Source organism: Pseudozyma hubeiensis (assembly GCF_000403515.1).
Source record: "Pseudozyma hubeiensis SY62 DNA, scaffold: PHS45, whole genome shotgun sequence".
NCBI classification, from domain to species: Eukaryota; Fungi; Basidiomycota; class Ustilaginomycetes; order Ustilaginales; family Ustilaginaceae; genus Pseudozyma; species Pseudozyma hubeiensis.
This window is the reverse complement of record NW_012133827.1, coordinates 1,161,576-1,182,648: the sequence shown is the minus strand read 5'-3', so window position 1 is coordinate 1,182,648 and position 21,073 is coordinate 1,161,576. Positions and strand designations below refer to the sequence as shown.

The following is a 21,073-nucleotide window of genomic DNA, read 5'->3' as shown; positions in this document are numbered from 1 at the left end:
GGTAGGTAGAAGTCTGCTTTCGATGAAGGCGAGATGCGTTTTGTTCGAATGGATGGTGACGGGAAGCAAGAAATGAGGAAGGAAGAGCAAACTGAGGTGTGCCGAACCAAGAGAGCCGAGACGACTTTTGCGTGTTCGTGTGTGTGTGTGTGTGTGTGTGTGTGACTTCTGTACCGGTCGTCTACTGTAAAAAAGAGAAAAGCAGCCCAAGAGCCAGTTTGTGTTCTTTTTCTTCTTGAGGTTCGTCATCGACGACTTTCTCCGTCTCTGCTCTCGCGTCGAAAAATTTGAATCCACTCTTCTCCTGCAGCGTCCTTCCTCGATGCATTTCAAATTGCCCTTTTTCACCTCGAGGCGATGGTTCAAATGCATAAAATCGAGACTTTGTGCCGTTCCTAGCGGCCGTGCCGAAAAGAGCCAGGAATCGAGACCCACCGCTCCTCGCATGTCCGCTCGCTTTGATCGTCTTGCCCCGTCGTTCTAGTTCCGCTCTGACCCCGCTTGGATGCAATCCTCTCATCCACGTCGGCTGTGCCTACGGTTTGCAAAGGTCGTGACCTAACATCACGCGACACGTCTCCAGTCCGAGTCCGCGAACCAACGAAGGCGATGGCGCTGGGGCCGAATTAGCGCTTCGGTGTGGCCAGTCCAGGTCTCAAAAGTCGATGTTGCTCGCGTGGCAGTTTGGCGAGATTGACGGATTTTCGCTCCGAGGAGGAGTGAGCTGATGCCGACATAACATCTTGAACCTTGGTGTTTCGGTCCATCGGGTGCATCTTCGATCAGAAGCAGGGTCCACAATCTCCAACAGGTCGCTTCGAGTCTTGTGCTTTCGGACCGCTCTCGAACGTCTGCTCGCAACCACCAACGATCGCCCATACTCATCGTCAGAATGGATAGACTCCACCAGCCTCTGTCCGACTCCATCCGGGGCTTGCGAACTTCGGGCGCTTCTAGCCGCAACTCCCCCTACAATGTGCGTTCCACCATCACGCGTCTCACGCTGTCCTTCGCGATGCATCACGCGTACGCGAGCTACGATCACTGACCCTCACCAACGCGCCTGATTGCACCTAATCACACTATCCTGCTCTGCAGCGCTCGCACCGGTCTTCCGCAGCGGACAGCGATGGAGCATGGAAGCACGATCGATACCAGCAAGATGCTGGCTCGCGTCGTGGACCCCGCAACGGCTCTTCTCGTGCACCCATGTTTTTCCCGCAGGACAAATCGGAAGTGAACGAAGTCAACCCCACCGGCAAGCTCACCATCGAAAACCTGCACTACGAGGTTACCGAGCGTGACCTGAAGGATCTCTTTGGCTCTATCGGTCCCGTCACCAAAGCCTACATCAGAGTAAGTAGGACTCCTTGGCCTTGCGGAAACCTTGTCGTGCAACAGTAGCTGATCCGACTCGTTTGTTCATCTCCTCTGTAGTATGATCGTAGCGATCGATCTACCGGAAAGGCTGTTGTCATCTATGAGAACCCGAACCATGCCTTGCAGGCCAAGAACGAGTTCGACGGCGCAAAAGCTAAAGGCCAAGTCATCAGCATCACCCAGGAGATGCGCGCGGAACGATCAAAAGGTGTTCAGGATCCGCAACGCTCACTCTTGTCCCGCTTCGGCCTGTCGTCGAGAATGAACGACGATGGAGAAGCAGAAGCAGCAGGTGCAGGGAGTCGCTTTGCCGATCGCCTTGGTCCGGTCCGCAATGGCGGTCGCAACGGCGGACGACGCGAGACGAATGCTACCACGGCAGGACAACAGGCGGGACGAACGCGGAATGCGCCACCCAGGCGCGAGAAGCGCAAACCCGTTACTGCAGCCGACTTGGACGCCGAACTCGAAGCCTTCATGAACTCGCCTTCTTCGTCCAAACCTGATGCAACCGTGGCTGTCACAAGCGAAGCGCAACCCGCTCAAACGGCTTCCAAGACGGAAGACGTCGAAATGGCTTAGATTCCCCCACTTGTCGCAGAGCTCATCGAATTGCATGATTCCAAAGGGATCGCTCCTGCTCAGAGCGGACGGAGTCTGTCAGTCTGTGATGAGATTTTCTTCGTACCATCACGTTTGGTAACTGAGTGCGGATGCTACCAAATGAATAGCAAGAAAGCTTTGTGTGTTGCTCTTCATCCTCCACTTTGACTGGCGCACGCGCGAACTTCGAAACACGACGCTGAGCAAGGCAGTCTGTTTCAATTTACGCATCGTATCAGAATCACGGTTGCAATTGAGCTATTGCAACAACCCTAGCAGAATCATTGAAAGAGACTCAGCTCTACTCTGAAAATCGCTTTCTTCTTGAGAGGTCTTCCCGCACTGGCCTTTCCCGTCACCAACACACATAGCATCTTCTCCCCTTCATACCACCATCTGATCTGCCGCATCCTTCGACCGCTTCGATCTCAATCTCCCGAAGGCTCTCATCCGTCTTTCCCGCTCACCACACAAGCGCGGCCGTACACCATGGCGTCAATAGCCTCATCCTCCACACAGAACGGCACCGCTGCTCAACCCGCACGCTACGCTCTGGCCGAGGCCATCCTAGGCAAGGAAGCGTTTCTTCAAACAAACACAGCCAAGATCCTCGTCGTTGGCGCCGGAGGGATCGGCTGCGAACTCCTCAAAAATCTCGTGCTCACCGGCTTTGGCAACATCGAGATCATCGACCTCGACACTATCGACCTCTCCAACCTCAACCGTCAGTTTCTCTTTCAAAAGCAGCACATCAAGAAGCCCAAGTCGATCGTGGCGAAGCAGACTGCATCCTCCTTCAACCCGCTTGTAAACATCGTCGCCCATCATGCCAACATCAAGGAGCCTCGTTTCGGTGTTTCATACTTCCAGGGCTTCGACCTCGTCCTGAACGCGCTCGACAATCTTGATGCGAGACGATGGGTCAACAAGATGTGCGTTGCTTCTGGAGTTCCGCTCCTTGAAAGCGGTACCACAGGCTTCCGAGGGCAGGTGCAGCCGATCAGGCCCGGTCTTACCGAATGCTACGATTGCCAGCCTAAAGAAACACCCAAGACTTTTCCCGTATGCACGATCCGCTCCACACCTTCAACACCGATCCACTGCATCGTGTGGGCCAAAAGCTGGCTCTTCACGCAGCTGTTCGGCGCTGATGATGAAACCGAGGAAGACGAACTCGACAAGGCGGTGGCGGATGGTGAAGATGCACAGGAGATCGACAGCCTGCGTAAAGAGGCCCGCGAGATGCGCGACATTCGAGCCGCCTTGGTCGAGGCAGCCAAGCAAGGTGATCAGCAGCGTGTTCGCAGTGTTGTAGAGAGAATCTTCAACAAGGTGTACAAGAACGATATCGAGCGTCTGCTCGGCATGGAAGAGATGTGGACCCATCGCCCCGTCAAGCCCGTTCCGCTCGTCTTTCAGGATGCTGTCAACGGTGTCTCTGCGGCAGGAAGCGAGAATGCGCAGCCAGAAGGCGCTCCCGCCATCCAAGCTGATGCGGGTCCTTCAGCCGACGCAGCAACAAAGTCTCAGCCTCCGCAAAACGCCTCTACGCTCAAGGACCAACGCACGCTCAGCTTGCAGGACAATGTGGAACTCTTCCTCTCGAGCACATCCGCACTTGCGGTTCGCGCGGCAGCGGACCTCTCCAATCCGCTCTCGTTCGACAAGGACGACGACGACGCGCTCGATTTCGTCACTTGCACTTCCAACTTGCGCTCGATCGTCTACCACATCGACCGCAAGACGCGCTTCCAGGTCAAGCAGATGGCGGGCAACATCATCCCCGCCATCGCCTCGACCAACGCCATCATCGCCGGCATGCTCGTCCTCCAAGCCCTGCACATTTTGAGCGGCAAGTGGGACAAGACGCGCTTCATCACGCTGACGCGCGGATCGGACCGATACATTTCCGGGTTTCCTCCTGCTCAGCCTAATCCGAAATGCGGTGTTTGTCAGGATGTGTATATTCCGATCGAGGTCAGCAGTTTGACGGAGGTGACGTTGGCAGATGTTGTGGACAGAGTGGCGAAGGAGGCTTTGGGAATGGACGAGGAGGATTTGGTGGTGTACGACGGAGCGAGGATCTTGGCTGATCCCGATTTCGAGGATAACCTGGAGAAGAGTTTGACCGAGATGGGTTTGCAGCAAGGTTCGATCCTGACCATTACGGATGAGGATCAGAGGTTGCAGGCGGTCAATGTTGTCATTTCCGTTGGCGGGACGGAGAGCGGGGAGAAGATCAAGATTGCAGCGAAGGATGTCAAGAAGCCGCAGCCGAGGTATGTCGAGTCAAAAGCGGATGAGGACGATAGCGACGACGACGATATCGTTGCAGAGGTGGCTGAGGCAGATGTACCTGCCAAAGCGACTGCTGCAGCGTCAGTAGCCAGCAAGACAGTGGCGGGTACAAAGCGATCTCGTCCCGACGAAGAAGGCTCTCCGGATCAGACGACTCTACAATCAAGCTCTGCCGTCACCCCGGACAAGAAGCAAAAGCTTCAGCAGGACGGAGCCAACGCCGATTCCGCCATTGTATTCGACTAGTCTCTCAGCACAGCTTCCTTACAATCTGACACAGCCACATCCACAGGCGTGTGCTCATCATTCGACTTTTTGAAACTGCCAAGCGATCACAACTTGAGATTGGCATTTCGTTGAAAGCACGAACCGCAAGAGTGCCGACTACTTGAACATGGCGTCGAGATCAGCGAATGGATCGTTGGACTTTGGTTTCTGTTGCTGCTGCTGCTGCTGCTTTTGCTGAGCTGAGCCGTTGGTCGAGCGGGACGCGGTGTTGGAGGAAGGCGTCAGGGCGGGCATATCGAGCAGGCCTTGGTTGGTTTGCTGAGCAGCAGCAGGAGCGGCTGGTGGGATGCGCGGAGAGGTGGAAGTCGACGTCGCCGTCGTCGGCAACTGCAATGCACCCCAGTTGCCCAGCCCCGACGCTGGGTTGGCTGTGGCAGCATTGGCGGATCGCGGGGTGGATGACCCGCTGTCGTTGCTGAACAGATCCGCCGGCAGCCCACCGAGCCCAGTTGTCGGCGCCGCCGCTGACGACGACGACGCAGCTTTCGCGCCCGGAGCGTCATCGAACGTCAACGAAGCAAAATCGTCCATGATGCTCCCACCTTCTGTCTTCTGCGTGTTCGTCTTGCCGTCGTCATCATCGAAACTGATCAGATCGCTGATCTTGGCGGTCGGCACCGCATCAGCGCCTCCCTTGCTAGGATCGATGCTCGGATCGATCGTCACCTTCGCATCAAAGTTGCCCTTGGTAAACTGCTTGTACCTCTCGATCACCTGGTTGATCAGATCGTTGACGAGCAACAACCTGTCCATGTTGTCCGCTGCTTCGCCTCCTCCGCTGCCTTCCTCCACGTCGCCGATCCACTTCTGAATTCTCGGCTGGACGCTTCTCAAATGGCTCGCGATCTGGTCGTACGCGTCTCCGCCCACGAATCTCTCCCCTTCCTTGGCATTGTCCAGCATGTCGTTCAGCAGGATCGCCCTGCTCTGTACCTTGTCCAACTCTCTCCTAGTTTGCTTGCGGTAGTCGGGTTTGTTCTCCGGTTCGGCACCGGACATGATCTTCATCAACTCTTGAGCTTGAGCCAGATCCTTGGGTGTACCTCTTCGGATGAGCTCTTGCAGCTTTGCACCCTGGGCAGCGCGATCCTCCTCTTCGAGCTCCTCTGGCGATTTGAGGTTGTTGTCCGAATTCATAACGCTAGCGGCTCTGGAATCGACGTTGGGGAATCTGTACCCCTTGTAGGTCAGGAGACGGTGCATGTCGCGGATGTGGACCAGATCTTCCCGGTGTTTGCTGGTGACGCACAGCGTGAGCTTCCACTCGTGAATGAGCTCGAGGATCTTACTCTGCACCGGCGACGGGAAGACCGGGGGTCGTTCTGGAAACCGTTTGACCATCTCGTTGAGGAACTCCTTGGTCGCAACTTGAAGGTGAAACGGGTAACCGCAGTTCTTGACGAGGATATCCAAGAGCGCTAACCCGAGCATACCGACGTGAGGATTGCGAGAGTTGATTTTGCGGACGGTCTCGAAGGCAGCTTCTCGCGGAGTGTTTGCTTTCTTGGTGTTGACGTAGTCGGCGAGCTCCAAGTTGAGCGCGAGATTGGGTGAGGAGAGGGAAGGGTGACAGCAGCGTTCGATGTAGACCGAAACGGGTGAGGAGAGCGATTCGGGATCGAGGTTGCGAGCGGCCCAGTCGGCAAGCGCTCCGAGAGCGCCTTGAGGTGCATCGGTGGCGGAGGAGGAGGAGCGAGAGCCCGAGCCGTGTCGATGTTGAGAGTGATGGTTGTACATGGTGGGCGGTGAGAAGGATGTGCTCCGTGGCGATGGTGCTACTACGAGTGTCGCTATGCCAGGATATCGAGCGATACAGACACCAGTCGGCCACAAAGCAACGAGGTTGAGGGGGGAAGATGATAGATCGTGGACGAGTTCTGGAAGGAATCGCAGTGGGAGCTAAGCGCCAGAGTTGAGTGTTGATGGCGCGGGACACCAGTCTCGAAATTGGCTGGGCAAACAACACAGCAGCACACCAATAATTTCAACGTGGGAATTGCGACTCTTAAATTCGAATCACACGCACACACGCTGGCTCGAGCGGCTATTCGAATCGGTCACAAACATACTAAATCGGGACGAGATGCAGACTGTTTCTCCACATCTTCTCAGGCCGAACCCTGCAGGAAAGAAGAAAAAGTAACACACAACACCACACGCACTTGCCAAGGCTGAGTTTCTTCTCGCTCGTCACTGCCATCACACACCGCTACGAAGCGGCAATGATCACCCTTCTCTACCGACTAAAGCCCCAAAATTTGAATCGAGCCTCATGTGGCTCCTTCAAGGCCGCTTTGCCGAAGACAGCCGCCAGGAGCTCAGCAAGGTCCTCAAGTACGGTCAGACATATACCCTCGGACGCAAGATCCCAGCCGACATCGTCATCGATAGCAAGTTTGTCTCGCGGACATCCTGCCACATCACTGTAGCTTCAGCAGAAAGTGTCACTACTCTACCTGCAGACACCTCAAATCCGTCGGCCGTTCACGACGACGTTGACCTTCGTCCCCGAGTCACAATACGCTTCGAAGCCAACAAGAGCAGAAAGACGTTTGGCGTGACTCAGCAGCCAAGCGCACCTCGCCGATTGTCGACCTCTGAACCGACAGAGGTGCAGGTGCCCGCTGACCAGGAGCATGCCCTGCAAGATGGCGACTCCTTTGCCCTCACAACCACCATCTCTTTGCGGCTAGTGTGGAAGCCGATATCTGTCTGCTTCGCAGCAAGGGTCAAGGAGACCGCCATCTCGCCGCTTCGCAAACCCGCTGGAGAGCTTGGCATCCATCTATCGTCTGCAAAATCTCGCTGGCGAGATGGCTATACTCACCTCTGTCTCGCGCAGGTCAAGCCCACCGAATCGGTGCTGTGTGCGCTCCTCCAAGCGCGACCCATCGTCGCCATCGACTATTTCCAAGAGCTCTTCCGACGCGCAGCTCTACCTCGTCACGACCCAGACTCGCTCGAGACGTCGTTCGACGAGCTTGACTTAGTCGCATACCAGCCGTCCTTTGACCAGCAAGAGCTCAGCGATGTGCCGGATCTACAGCAAAAATTGCTGCCTCAAGAACGCCGCACCTACATGCTCAAAGGTACCACCTGCGTCCTGTTCGCTCTTCCCAATGAAGACTCGGAAGTGTCCATCTACAAAAGCATCCTCTCTGTTGCCGGCGCTCACGTCTTTACGCACAATCCGCAGGCAGAGAATTTGCGGACCAAAGCAGACTTTGCGCAGCTGCTGATGCCGTACAAGAACAGCGCACTCTCGTACTGGCGCAACAGTGGCAGCAAAGCGCGCAGCGAAGCGCCGGACGAAGGTTTGGTGGTGCTGGTCGGAGCGGTGCATGACAATGAGGCCTGGAAGGATGCATGTACGGTAGCGTGCACCAATCTCCGCATCGCCATGCCAACCGGATTTCACGCCATCACGAATGCCATCTTTTCGGCCGACGTTCGCGCTCATCTCAATGTCATTCCAAATATGACGGACGGTCAAGAAGAGCCAGAGGCTACTGCTCCTGCGGCCGCAGAAGTGCCAGCTCAAACTAGTACCGAAGCAGGAACCGCCGCGGATGCGACCGAGATCGAGCCTCTCACCACCAATGTATCTCCGCCACCTCCACCGGCCGCGATACCACGCAACGAAACAAGCGCAGCCAACACCATGACACGTGAAGCCGAGCAAGCACCTGCGCCCAGCACAGAGCCCTCCGCCACGTCACGCGAGCCTTCCAGGAGACCTCTCACACGTCGCACACGCAAGCCTATCCAAGATGTCGAAGAGGTTGCGCAAGACCTTGCCCACGCAGAGCATCGTCTCCAAGATGACACATCTATGCCGAACGCTAACCATATCTCTTCTTCTCAGCTTACGCGAGCCGAGCGTAGTGGTTTGACGAGGCGCACTGGTGCAAGCCGGGCCAACGCGCGACGGTCCGACGTTTTTGATGCGTTGCTTCGTCCCGACGGTAGCACTGCTATTGATGCTGATGCAGAGTCTGGCTCCTTTTCCGTCGGTAGTCTTGCGGATGCTGCGATTGGTTCGTCTGTGCCGAAGAGCAGACGGTACCGGATGAATCTGGACGAAGAAGACCGCGCGCAGACGCAGGCGCCAGAAGCGAGTCAGGCGAGGGACGCGGCTCCTGCCGATGACGGCGCCGGTCACAAGAGGAAATCTGCGCAACAGAAAGAGGCATCCGGCATCACAGCCGATGCAGATGGTCTTCGAAGTCCAGCGTCCAAACGAGTCCGCACAGGTGACGCCGATGCCGATCAAGATGATCAACCTAGTGCTGTCCAACCTCACTCACAACCGACACGCATCATCCGTGCCGACCCAGCCGACAACGTCAGCGGCCTCTCCAACGGTGCACAACCCGACTCGGAGCCTCAATTCCTGCAAGCAATCAACACGCAGCGCGCCAAAGGCAAAAAGATGGACGACTTCGACGTCGAATTCAACCGGCTTCAGATCGCCAAGCCTGGAACACAATCGGGTTCGATGGACAAGTTCCTCGGGCCTCGAAGCGGACGCGTGGGGCGGGAGCAGCAGCAGCAAGGTTCGAACGAAGGTGCGATCGATGAGGACTACGAAGCATTCAAGCAGATGGCTGAGGAAGAGCTGAGGATACACGTGAGGGGCAACTTTGTCCAAGTGGATTTCGTGCCTCTGTTGAGGAAGAAGGTGGTACACGAGGAGCTGGCGTCACGACGGGGAGTGGGTCAGGACGTTCCAAACTTTAAAAAATTCCGCCCGAAAGCTGCGACTGCGTCGAGCGGGACAGCAGCTGGGCCGGCTGCATCGCACGCGAGGCCTCGTATATCGCTGGTGCTGCCGGAAAGCAACGACTACGGTCTGGGCCAAGCGTACTGGGAGGAGCAGCAGTCGGGTCCATCCGCGACCAGTGCCAACGCTGCACGTGGGGCGAGATCACGCACCGCAGCCAGACAGATCATCCTATCGGAGGATGAAAGCGAGACCATCGGATCGTCTCGAAGCAGAGGTCGGACGCGGGTTGCTCTGGACCCGGCATCTGTCGAAGAAACAGCCGTCGATCTGGGCCTGGACGGTCTCGATTCCATGGATTCCGAAGACGAGGCCGACATGACCAGGATGTTGGAACGCCGGCATGGGGGAAGATCGCAGAGACCGCTTGCTCGAGGGAAGAAGAGGGCGGCGACGGCGCTGGTGCAAGACAGCGATGATGAGATCGAGAGTGCGGGTGGTTCTGCGAGTCGCAAAAGGAGGGGTCCGGCGGGGAGGAGCTCGACGACGATGCTGGTGGATGACGATGTTGGTGGGGATGACAGCGATGACGGTGAGGAGGATGACGACGGGAATTTCGCTGGGTTTGGTAGGAGCACCTCGACGAGGAGGAGACGAGATCCACCTGCGACGGGCACCAGTCGAACTCGACGCTCAGTCTTTTGAAGCTGTAGATTCCTCTCGAATGTCACATGATAGCAAACCACTGTCGCCCTCACCGTCTCCCCAAGTGTGCTCTGTGCTGCTCTTCTTACCAGACTCTACACTGTTTCACAGCATCCATGACACCCATATACCTCTTCCTCTCTTCCTCGCTCGACATCAACGAGTCCACTTCATCATCATCATCATTCCGCACGACCGCATCTTTGACCCCTAGCTGGGCACTGGCAGTTGGTTTTAACGCAAGACTGACCACCAGGGGTCTGGCATCCTGCTTGCTTGCGGTGCTGGTGACGATGCTTGCGATCTGTGCGACGTACAGCTGGTAAAGCGCTGTGTGGGAAGGACTCGGTTCTGTACCGACGAGTTTTGTGATCGACGTTGTCGGCAGTGGTGGTGGTAGAATTGAGTCTGTAGCGGAAGGATCAGAATCGAGGAGGGTAGAGGAAGGGTTGGGGGCGGTCGAAGCTTGATATAGGCATCCAAATTTGGAAAGCTGCGTGACGGTGATGAAGATTCGATCGACGAAGGACTGCGCAATCACGGTGGTAGGATGACCAGAGATGGTAAGGGTGATTGTGGAGGTTGGGATCGGGGATGGGAGCGAGGAGGGTAGAGGTGTGATGGTTATCTTGGGCGGAGCAGAGGCTGTTGGTCCTTCGCGAGAGGACATCATACTGAGGTTGCAGGGGGTGAGTGCTGCGTGATGGTGACGACGAGCTGGTGTCAGTGGAGGCTAGAAAGTGTTGTTCTCCCCACCATGATCTTCTGACGACGCACACGCTGTTTGACAGGTCCGACTTCCGAATCCTAAATTGGAGGTCGTCGACGAAGTTGACGGTGTAACAAACGTTGATCGCAAACGAAAAAAAGGACCGAAGATTTCTAAATCGATATGCACATCGATATTCCTGGTAGCTATACACGCGGCCAAGAGCTTGAAGATGAAACGGAGCGTATCGCGCTGCAGGGTCTAAACGAGCAACAACACCCCAAAATGAGCATCTTCTCGCCGCTCTAGCCTCCAAAGCTCGCGATTCAGACTCCCGGAAGGCGCGAACTGTGACAGTATGAGAGGCAGAGACCTCGAGTCACGAATCATGATCTTACATTCGTAGCTTCTCTCTCCATACGATCGTAGCTAGCTACGTGGAAGAGAGCGTTTACTGTAGGTAGTAGCTTGTAGGAGCCCCGAAATCGGTGGTCACGATCCCCCAAAAAGCGATAAAATAAAGATATAAATCAAATTTATTTAAAACAGCCCAAAATGGGCATCTGCGAGGAAGATCCCAACTCTGTCCGTGACACCTCTGCCGAGAAGGAACCCGAGAAAAAGATCAGGGAATTTCGCGTCCACCGAGAATAGACACCGCTGGCTCGCTTGGTTGGTCTTTCAGGAATAGCACGGCTGTCAGGTAGCACCTTCGCTTACTGAGATATGCCGGACGCTTTCGGATAGTCCGGTTGCGACACGAGGTGCCTTGTGAATGCTATGCAAAGCACTTGTACTTCTGATGGTCTTTTTTCAGCAGAGAGGTGTGGTTCCTGTGTATGAACAGCGATGCGTCAGTGGTACCTGCTGCACTGCGACGCTACGGACTCGTCCGAAAAGGCGTGGGTAAGTTTCGCTGGACGTTGGCACTGTCATGCAGATGAATGGCAGCAACAACATATCAAATCACGGCACGGCATCGCCCTGCATGGCACGAACAAGTACAGCAGGCAGTCACATTTCGGGAAGATCAGGCCACCTTGGCTCGCGGTGTATTGTGTTTGACCGGCGAGACGCAAGTGGCGCAGATCGTCGCCCGAGACTCTCCCGTGAAGCGGATGTCGATCGGGTGATTCTCATTCGTTGATTCGTTGGGGAGCTGCGAAGCCAGCATCTATTCAATGGCTCTGTATCGCAACGGCTTGTAGGCCCACTTTCGCCAGCACGCTCGAGTCAGCACGACATTTACGACCGGAAGCCCTGCATGCACAGGAGCATACGGTCATGCTTTCTTAGGGGTCGACGTCGAATGTTGACACAGGGTAACGAGGCTGCGTTCCAACTGGTTTCCGTGAAGGGCCTGTCCAGGAGGCAAACGAAATTTGGGACCAGGAAACCAATCGATCCGCCGTTCCACATGATCAAACGACGGGCGGCTGTGCTTTTGCTCAGTGCACCGGCTAAAAAGACGGCTCTGGAAGCACTTCCACGCGACGAAGTCCTCCGTCAGGCCAATCCTTCTTACGTCTTCTCTGAACGAGAACCAAAAGCTGAAAGCTGCTTGTGTGAATATTTAAAAGAAATAATCAATTCAAATTTCTAAACGATTTCGATCCCTCGAGGCGCAGCAAGTGCCAGCTTGGGGCTGGTAACGAGTTGTTGGACCCGACGGGGGTGCGTAGCCAGGTCACCACTGCACAATCAACTCTAAAATTATGAAAATCTACGGATGCAGAAGAAAGCAGCAACCTACACGAGCGCCGAAGCAAATCTTCCCTGCATTTCACCGTTGAGCGAAAATCAGCGTAGACCAACACATTCTGGTTCAACACGCTATGCGCTGCGCTTTGTCCAAATATTTCGCGTGTTTCTGGTTGGATTTCGGGAACAGGTCGAGTGCGTTTTTTTGGTGCATGTCGTTCTTGTTGGGCCAGGCTCGGTTGTCAAACTCGAGTGAACACGCTAGAAAGCTGGCTCGAGTGTTTCGGAATCCCAAGCTGGCTCGAGGCATTCAGAGAAGGCGTCTCGCAGTCTCAGTCTGATTGACGTCTGGTCAAGTGACAACAGGCAACGGTCAGACCCTTTTCGCAACAAAGTGCCTGTGCGCAGGAAATTCTCGCCTGGTATATTCGCATCTTGCGCTCGACATCCTCTTCTCCCTACTCCATCTCCATCTCCATCCTCATCCCCTTCCGCTGCTGTCGTAACACTTGTTCAACCCTCATCCTTCACCCACACTTGCACTTTCTGATTGGTCCGTCGATCATCCTCACTAAGCGTCCGTCGTCGTCCTCGAGTATCTAGCCTTTACTCTTCGTCGCCGTACATCGCTTCCTTCCTTCGAATCGCGCTAACGACCACTCTCGAAACGTCATAGCTTCTCGAAAACGTTCAAGTCCGATCTTTGCATATACCTCTGATTTCGATCGCCTGTCATGTCTTCCAAAGGTAAGTGTTTTTTGGCCAAGGAAACGGTGTTTCTGGTGCCCTTTGCGAAAGCGTGGATCTCCTGAAGATCGCGCTTATTGGGCGAGGTTGGGGGCTCTTTTCGTTTCGAGACGGCTCCGAACCTCAAGAGGCGCTTCGTAGTCCTTTTTTTGCAATAGAGCTGCGGCGGCAGAGCTTCTTTCAGGCAGTGCACTGACACCTTTTGACTCCTCTTTGCCACGCCTTTGTACCCACAGCTATCCGCGAGTTCGACGCCAAGCTCTTGGTCAACTACTGGTTGCCTCGCTCGCCTCTGGCCCACGCCGACCTCAAGGTCAACGCCGACTTTGTCGCTCCTGCGCCCAAGGTCGCCCAGATCTCGTGGGACCCCACCACAAACTCCATCACAGACGCCTCGCAGCTCCCAGCGTGGGTGCAGAACACCAAGCTCGTCGCCAAGCCAGACCAGCTCATCAAGCGTCGAGGAAAGGCCGGCCTCCTCAAGCTCAACTGCGACTGGGCTGATGCCAAGACCTGGATCCAGGAGCGTGCCGGCAAGGCGCAAAAGGTCGAGTCCGTGACCGGTACCCTCAACAACTTCATCGTCGAGCCCTTCTGCCCTCACCCTGCTGACACCGAGTTCTACGTCTGCATCAACTCGGCGCGAGAGGGTGACTGGATCCTCTTTACCCACGAGGGTGGTGTCGACGTCGGTGATGTCGACGCCAAGGCTCTCAAGCTTCTCATCCCCGCCGACCCTTCCGCTCCCTTCCCCAAGCGCGAGCAGTGGACCAGCGCCCTCCTGGGTGGTGTCGCCCCTGCCAAGCGCGAGGTCCTCACTGATTTCTTGATCCGCCTCTACTCGGTCTACGTCGACCTCCACTTCGCCTACCTCGAGATCAACCCTCTTGTCGCCACCGACGACGGCCAGATCGCCTACCTCGATATGGCTGCCAAGCTCGACCAGACCGCCGACTTCATCTGCGGTCCCAAGTGGGCCATCGCTCGTGACCCCTCCATCTACATGGGTGCCGCTGCCGGCGCCTCTTCCAGCACTGGCGAGGACCGCGGCCCGCCCATGTACTGGCCCGCTCCCTTCGGTCGTGACTTGACCAAGGAGGAGGCCTACATCGCCAAGCTCGACGCCGGTACCGGTGCCTCGCTCAAGCTCACCGTGCTTAACCCTACCGGTCGCATCTGGACCATGGTCGCTGGTGGTGGTGCCTCCGTCGTCTACTCGGATGCCATCGCCGCTCACGGCTACGCCCACGAGCTCGCCAACTACGGTGAGTACTCGGGTGCTCCCTCCGAGGGCCAGACCTTCGAGTACGCCAAGACGCTGCTCGACCTCATGACCCGTGGCGAGGTCAACGCCCAGGGCAAGCTCCTCATCATCGGCGGTGGTATCGCCAACTTCACCAACGTCGCCTCCACTTTCAAGGGTATCATCCGCGCCCTCAAGGAGTACAAGTTGAGCCTCGCCAAGCACGGTGTGCGCATCTTTGTGCGTCGTGGTGGTCCCAACTACCAGGAGGGTCTCAAGGCTATGCGCCTGCTCGGTGAGGACCTCGGTGTCGAGATCCAGGTGTTCGGTCCCGAGACGCACATCACCGACATTGTCCCCCTCGCCCTTGGCAAGAAGACCTTCGAGGAGGTCACCCTCGCCTCGCAGCAGCAGAACGCCCTCCCCTCGGGCGCTGCCACCCCCAACCGCCCCGCTGCCAACGGCAACAAGGCCGAGGACAAGGCCATCGGCACTGTCGACCACGCCACTGGTGAGCGCGTCCAGCCCCAGGACCAGATCGTCCACTTTGGCGCCGGCTCCGCCACCGGCGAGCGCCCCGCCTACCGTCCCTTCGACGCCAACACCCGCTCGCTCGTCTTTGGTCTGCAGCCCCGTGCCATCCAGGGCATGCTCGACTTTGACTTCTCGTGCGGCCGCAAGACGCCTTCGGTTGCTGCCATGATCTACCCCTTCGGTGGTCACCACATCCAGAAGTTCTACTGGGGTACCAAGGAGACCCTGCTTCCCGTCTACACCAGCATCAAGGAGGCTGTCGCCAAGCACCCTGACGCTGACGTCGTCGTCAACTTCGCCTCGAGCCGATCCGTCTACTCGTCGACCCTCGAGGTGCTCGCCTGCCCTCAGATCCGTGCTCTTGCCCTGATCGCCGAGGGTGTTCCCGAGCGTCACGCACGTGAGATCCTTCACCGCGCCGAGAAGGCTGGTGTGCTCATCATTGGCCCCGCCACCGTCGGCGGTATCAAGCCTGGATGCTTCCGCATCGGCAACTCGGGTGGTATGATGGACAACATCCTCTCGTCCAAGCTCTACCGCCCCGGTTCGGTCGGCTACGTCTCCAAGTCTGGTGGTATGTCGAACGAGCTCAACAACATTCTCTCGATGACCACCAACGGTACCTACGAAGGTATCGCCATCGGCGGTGACCGATACCCCGGCACCACCTTCATCGACCACTTGCTCCGATACGAGCAGGACCCCGAGTGCAAGATGCTCGTCCTCCTCGGCGAGGTCGGTGGTATCGAGGAGTACCGCGTCATCGAGGCCGTCAAGAAGGGCACCATCAAGAAGCCCATCGTTGCCTGGGCCATCGGTACCTGCGCCAAGATGTTCACCACCGAGGTGCAGTTCGGTCACGCCGGTTCCATGGCCAACAGCGACATGGAGACCGCCTCGGCCAAGAACGCCGCCATGAAGGCTGCCGGCTTTATCGTTCCCGACACTTTCGAGGACCTGCCCACTGTCATCCGTGAGGTCTACAACAAGCTCATCGCCTCTGGCTCCATCCAGCCCAAGCCCGAGCGCCCTGCTCCTGCGATCCCCGTCGACTACAAGTGGGCACAGGAACTCGGCATGGTGCGAAAGCCCGCCGCTTTCATCTCGACCATCTCGGACGAGCGTGGATCCGAGCTCATGTACTCGGGTGTCAAGATCTCCGAGGTCTTCGAGTCCGGTATGGGCATCGGTGGCGTCATCTCCCTGCTCTGGTTCAAGCGTCGTCTCCCCGACTACTGCACCAAGTTCATCGAGATGGCTCTCATGCTCACCGCCGACCACGGTCCGGCCGTGTCGGGTGCCATGAACACCATCATCACCTCGCGTGCCGGTAAGGACCTCATCTCGTCGCTCGTCTCTGGTCTGCTCACCATCGGTGACCGCTTCGGTGGTGCCCTTGACGACGCCGCTACCGAGTTCTCCAACGCTTACGACCGCGGCATGACCGCACGAGAGTTTGTCGACAGCATGCGCAAGGGCAACAAGCTCATCCCCGGTATCGGCCACAAGATCAAGTCGGTCTCCAACCCCGACTACCGTGTGCAGGTGGTCAAGGAGTTTGTGCTCGGCAACTTCCCTTCGCACAAGATGCTCGACTACGCGCTCGCCGTCGAGAAGGTGACCACCGCCAAGAAGGACACGCTCATCCTCAACGTCGACGGATGCCTCGCCGTCTGCTTCGTCGATTTGCTGCGTGACTCGGGCGCCTTCACCATCGAGGAGGCCCGCGACTACCTCAGCTACGGTTTCCTCAACGGCATCTTCACTTTGGGTCGCTCGATCGGCTTCATCGGCCACCACATCGACCAGAAGCGCCTCAAGGCCGGTCTCTACCGTCACCCCGCCGACGACTTCCACATCGAGATGGCTACTCCCGCTCGTGTCATGGGTACTTTGAAGAAGTAGACGCGCCTGCGGACGCACAACCGTCTCTTCTATGTGACACACGATCAAAATCTTTCCAAACAGAACAAGCAGCATTCATACATTCCGTTGTCTCCCATGGGTCTTCACTTTTCTTCCTTTTGCCGTCTCACAGTGTATACTTTCTTCTTCTTGTGGTTTCCATGTGCTATTGTTTAGGCGATTCTTGTGGCCCGCTTTTTCCATGATCTCGGGTTAGCAGAGTTCACGTGCACACAGCTCGGCTGATAAGGCTAGTCAGCCGGGCATGGTGCTGGGCTCTCGAGCCGTGATGCGTGGCGGAGCGCAGTAATCGAACAGGTCATTATTCGACGCTTCTTGATCAGTCTGTGGTGTGTATGTGTGATTGTCCATTGTAAGGCGGTGTGAGGAGAAGAGGGTTGGGGCAAATGCCGCGGTCCGCGGTGAAATCGGCTTCTTTCACACGTTTTGATGGTCTTAGCGCGGGCCAAGCGACAGGGAGGCGCGCGGTTGCGTTGGGCTGACTGACCCTGCAGCTGAGCCTGACGGTGGTGGATCGCTCGTGCTCTCAACACACCATCATTTTATCGCAACAGCTCCCGACTGCGTTCGTTGCTGCTCTCTGCAATCATTCTTTTTCGCTTGGTCGATCACACGATACCGCTCAAGCAACATGTCATCGGTCGCTGCAGCCAAAGCTGGTGGTGAGGGCACAGCCGTCATGTGAGTCATGCGATAGCGTCCCGCACGTTCAACGGGTCTGATAAGAGCTGACCGTTACTTTCTTTCGTATGCCCTCAGTCTGGGTGCATCTGGAGCGGTTGGAAAGCACCTGCTCTCGCAGCTCGTTGGGCCCGAGTCTCCCTACTCGACCGTTCTATCCTTTGCGCGTCGACCGCATCCTTCGCCGCCGCCTGTCTCGCCCAACGTCACGTTCAGCGAGATCCTAGTGGACTTCGACGCCATCCACTCTGGCTCCTCCACCGAACTCTCCAAACTCACCACCGCACCTACTGCCAGCTCGATCTTCATCACCATGGGAACCACGCGCGCGGCAGCGGGCAGCATGTTAGCGTTCGAACTCATCGACCGAGAATACGTCCTCTCCACCGCACGCGCGCTCCACAAACCTTCTTCCAACCAAACTCTCCTCTACTGCTCCTCCTCCGGCTCTTCATCTTCCTCCCCCTTCCCTTACCTCAAAAGCAAAGGTCTCACCGAACAAGGTCTCGCCTCCACCTTCGCGAACACCATCATCTTTAAACCCGGTTACCTAGCAAATGCCGAACGTCCAGGAACGAGGATCCTCGAAAAACTCTCCGCTCCTTTCGTAGGTCTGTTGGCCATCGCAAGCGATAGCGTACAGGCTGACGTAAGGTATGTGGCAAAAGCCATGGTGAGGGCCGCGACAATGGGTACGGACGAGCTGAAGAATAAGGGGTTGGGTGTGACCCCCGGTGAAGGGTTCAAGTTGGATGAGGGCAAGGGTAGGGAGGGCGTGGCAGTGGTGGGTAACGCTAGCATTTTGAAGCTCGCCAAGGAGTAGCGGCTCGCAAAGTGACCAGAAGGATGATGTTCGTGATATTGGCAGTGCTTTGTAAGGAATCACTGTAATGAATGCAAACGTCCAGCGACAACTGCATGGTTTTTTGAATCTACGCAAACTCAATACCCGCCAACTCCCAGATCCCTCTCCCCTCCCCCTCCTTCTCCCCCACCATGACCTTGGCCAACCTCACCTCATCCTCCTTCAAATGCGCACCCGCATCCCGCAACAACCTCACCGTCGCCATCATCCCGTTCTTGCACGCCAGATACAACGGGCTGTGACCACTCGCCCTCTCCCTCGCGTGAACGCTGCACCCTGCCTGCAGCAGCTGCTCGACGATCTTGGTGAAGCCCTTAGCAGCGGCGATGTGGAGCGGCTGAAGCTTCTCCAGCGGTGTCGTCGAGGACTTCTCCACGGAGTGCGAGGTCGACGCGCTGTCGCCCGTATTGGCGGTGGAGGAAGGGGGTAGCGTGGATGGGTGGAAGTGCTCTTCGTCGATCGAAATCGTAGGGATGGCTTCGAGTTGCGAGAGGGCGAACAGATGCCACGAGAGCAAGGTGGGTGAGTTGGTGGACGCCGCCTCGTAGATCAGGTAGGGTAGGACGGCGAGTGTCGCAGCAGACACTTCGGCGGATGAGCTATCCCAACCTGCTGCCGAAGCGACACCGTGTGTGCCCGCATCCCTCTCCACCCCCTCCCCGCCCGTCGAAGACTGCACCTTGTGCGGATTCTGCAGGATGTGCGCCAACAACGTCTTGACATCCGCCTTGATCGGTCCCACCCCCGCCGGCGTCAACTCTTGCGGCACAACGGAATGGCTGCTCCTGCTACTCGTCAGTTCACCCCTCAACGGTCTCCCCATCAACTCTCTGATCTCTTCCGGCTCCAGCCCCTTCGCCAACAGATACGACAACTTCGCCAGAGCGCACTCGGGCGTCATATCGCCGCCCGCTACCACGCCAACCGCTTCCAACTTCTTTCCGACAGCATAGATCGCCGACACCTCGCCTTGAACGCACTGCGTGATGTTGACAATGACCAGACCTCGATCGGAAGCTTCCTTAAACACGTCGAGCAGATCCTGCCGCGACGGAGCGTTTCCCGCACCGTACGATTCGAGGATGACACCTTCGAGCGGCGGAGAGAGGAAGTTCTTGACGGTGCTCGTAGGCAATCCGGGAAAGAGTCGGAGCACAGCTACGTTGGGAGACATGCGGTCGTGCGCACGGAAGCTCTTGACTGTTCTCGAACGCTCGACCAGGTTCCACGCTACGTCGATGTTGATCCCGACTCTGGCCAGTGGCGCCATGTTGGGCGAATCGAACGCTGCCAACGCATTGTTCGACACCTTGCTCGTTCTGTTTCCCCTGTACAGCGTAGAAGCAAAGTACAGTCCGACTTCAGGAATGATGTAGGATCCCGCCAACATGAGTGCTCCCAACACATTCTCGATCGCATCATTGCGAAGCTCGGAGAGAGGCACCTGGGCTCCCGTGACGATGACGGATTTGCCAAGGTTTTCGAGAAGCATGCTGAGCGCTGAAGCGGTGTAGGCCATGGTGTCTGTGCCGTGGAGCACGATGAACGCATCAAAGTTTTGATAATTGAGCGATATGTCGGATGCGAGGCGGATCCAGTCGGGGATATCCATCTCCGAGGAGTCGAGGAGAGGGTCGTATTCGAGGACGGCATAGCGGACGCGCTTGCCGTTGGCACCACCTCGGGGTGTGATGAGTGTGGGGAGTTGTAGCTCGAGGTGATTACCGTCTGCGGAAAGGCTCGAGGAGAGGGCGTGATGGGTAGAGGTACCCTTTGGTGCCGAAGATCGGACCAGTACGGGATGACCGAAGGAAGGTGCTGCAGATGAACTTGCACCTGAGGGAGACCGAGAAGCGGTATCCGCATACAGATGATTCAGATGAGCCTGCGTCGAAGGCGTCAGAGAGCCAGAATTGGCGATGGGCTCGTGCTCATTCTTGCGCTTCTTGCTGGGCATAGGAGTGCCGTTGGCATCTAGGGTCGAAACACGCTTCTCTGCGATTGCCTTGGCAATATCTTGCTCGTTCGGTAGCAAGCTGCTGTCTCCGTTGCCGTTGCCATTCGCATGCAGAGGAGTGGAGGCACCCGAGCCTGGTCGAGTGAAGGCGTCGCTCCAAGCCTTGTATCGATCGACCGAGTCGGACCAGGAGAAGATGGAGTCGCCGTGCGGATCGTGGAAGCGTGATTGACTGCGCAGCGTTTCAGTGAGGAAGGAGGGGTAGGGGGCGAACCCCGAAGAGGCGTCCTTGCGGACCATGCCGATGGTGCCTCCTGCATAGAGGCAGAGGACGAGCGCTTCACCTGAGCTCGACATGGCTTGAGACTGCGATCACGTCGTTGATGGTGGATCGGAGGAATCCGACGAGTATAGGTGCAAAGCTGAGTCTGTGGAAAGCGATTACGAAACGGCTAAGAGGAACATCACAAGGAAGGTAACCGGAAATGACGAGTGTTGCTCTTCGCTTTTGACTCACTTCTTCCTCCTCGTCGCTTTTTTCTCGGAAAAGTGCGGTCATCTGACAACAGCTGCAGCTGTGTTTCGGCACATTCCGAATCCCATCTGGCAATTGACCATCTTGAGAGCTCCTTCACTGCCGAAAATTTTTCGCCGTGAAAGCGCTTGCAGCCTGATCTGGCCGTTGGAAAGTTCTTGTTGCTTCTCGGCGTTGG

At 56.9% G+C, this 21,073-nt stretch overlaps 9 protein-coding genes across 9 annotated transcripts; 5 read left to right on the top strand and 4 right to left on the bottom strand.

Moving 5' to 3' along the window:
• Positions 1-181: 181 nt before the first annotated feature.
• On the bottom strand, positions 182-520 carry PHSY_004866 (nucleolar protein NOP58; the record flags this gene model as incomplete). Its single annotated transcript, XM_012335478.1, has 1 exon — positions 182-520. The coding sequence occupies one exon, from the start codon at positions 518-520 to the stop codon at positions 182-184; it is 339 nt and encodes a 112-aa protein (XP_012190868.1).
• Positions 521-892: 372 nt separating this feature from the next.
• Positions 893-1,962, top strand: PHSY_004865 (hypothetical protein; the record flags this gene model as incomplete). Its single annotated transcript, XM_012335477.1, has 3 exons — positions 893-976; positions 1,099-1,356; positions 1,438-1,962. The coding sequence occupies 3 exons, from the start codon at positions 893-895 to the stop codon at positions 1,960-1,962; spliced, it is 867 nt and encodes a 288-aa protein (XP_012190867.1).
• Positions 1,963-2,472: 510 nt separating this feature from the next.
• On the top strand, positions 2,473-4,527 carry PHSY_004864 (hypothetical protein; the record flags this gene model as incomplete). The annotated part of the gene is made up of 1 exon (XM_012335476.1): positions 2,473-4,527. One exon carries the CDS (start codon positions 2,473-2,475, stop codon positions 4,525-4,527), a length of 2,055 nt encoding a protein of 684 aa, XP_012190866.1.
• Positions 4,528-4,665: 138 nt separating this feature from the next.
• Positions 4,666-6,306, bottom strand: PHSY_004863 (hypothetical protein; the record flags this gene model as incomplete). Its single annotated transcript, XM_012335475.1, has 1 exon — positions 4,666-6,306. The coding sequence occupies one exon, from the start codon at positions 6,304-6,306 to the stop codon at positions 4,666-4,668; it is 1,641 nt and encodes a 546-aa protein (XP_012190865.1).
• A 535-nt stretch (positions 6,307-6,841) lies between these two features.
• PHSY_004862 (DNA damage response protein RcaA) lies at positions 6,842-9,997 on the top strand (the record flags this gene model as incomplete). The annotated part of the gene is made up of 1 exon (XM_012335474.1): positions 6,842-9,997. One exon carries the CDS (start codon positions 6,842-6,844, stop codon positions 9,995-9,997), a length of 3,156 nt encoding a protein of 1,051 aa, XP_012190864.1.
• An 85-nt stretch (positions 9,998-10,082) lies between these two features.
• PHSY_004861 (hypothetical protein) lies at positions 10,083-10,670 on the bottom strand (the record flags this gene model as incomplete). Its single annotated transcript, XM_012335473.1, has 1 exon — positions 10,083-10,670. One exon carries the CDS (start codon positions 10,668-10,670, stop codon positions 10,083-10,085), a length of 588 nt encoding a protein of 195 aa, XP_012190863.1.
• An 875-nt stretch (positions 10,671-11,545) lies between these two features.
• PHSY_004860 (hypothetical protein) lies at positions 11,546-16,836 on the top strand (the record flags this gene model as incomplete). The annotated part of the gene is made up of 2 exons (XM_012335472.1): positions 11,546-11,612; positions 13,391-16,836. The coding sequence occupies 2 exons, from the start codon at positions 11,546-11,548 to the stop codon at positions 16,834-16,836; spliced, it is 3,513 nt and encodes a 1,170-aa protein (XP_012190862.1).
• Positions 16,837-17,488: 652 nt separating this feature from the next.
• On the top strand, positions 17,489-18,361 carry PHSY_004859 (protein fmp52; the record flags this gene model as incomplete). The annotated part of the gene is made up of 2 exons (XM_012335471.1): positions 17,489-17,538; positions 17,617-18,361. 2 exons carry the CDS (start codon positions 17,489-17,491, stop codon positions 18,359-18,361), a joined length of 795 nt encoding a protein of 264 aa, XP_012190861.1.
• A 109-nt stretch (positions 18,362-18,470) lies between these two features.
• PHSY_004858 (ankyrin repeat protein) lies at positions 18,471-20,717 on the bottom strand (the record flags this gene model as incomplete). Its single annotated transcript, XM_012335470.1, has 1 exon — positions 18,471-20,717. One exon carries the CDS (start codon positions 20,715-20,717, stop codon positions 18,471-18,473), a length of 2,247 nt encoding a protein of 748 aa, XP_012190860.1.
• Between the last annotated feature and the right edge of the window lie 356 nt (positions 20,718-21,073).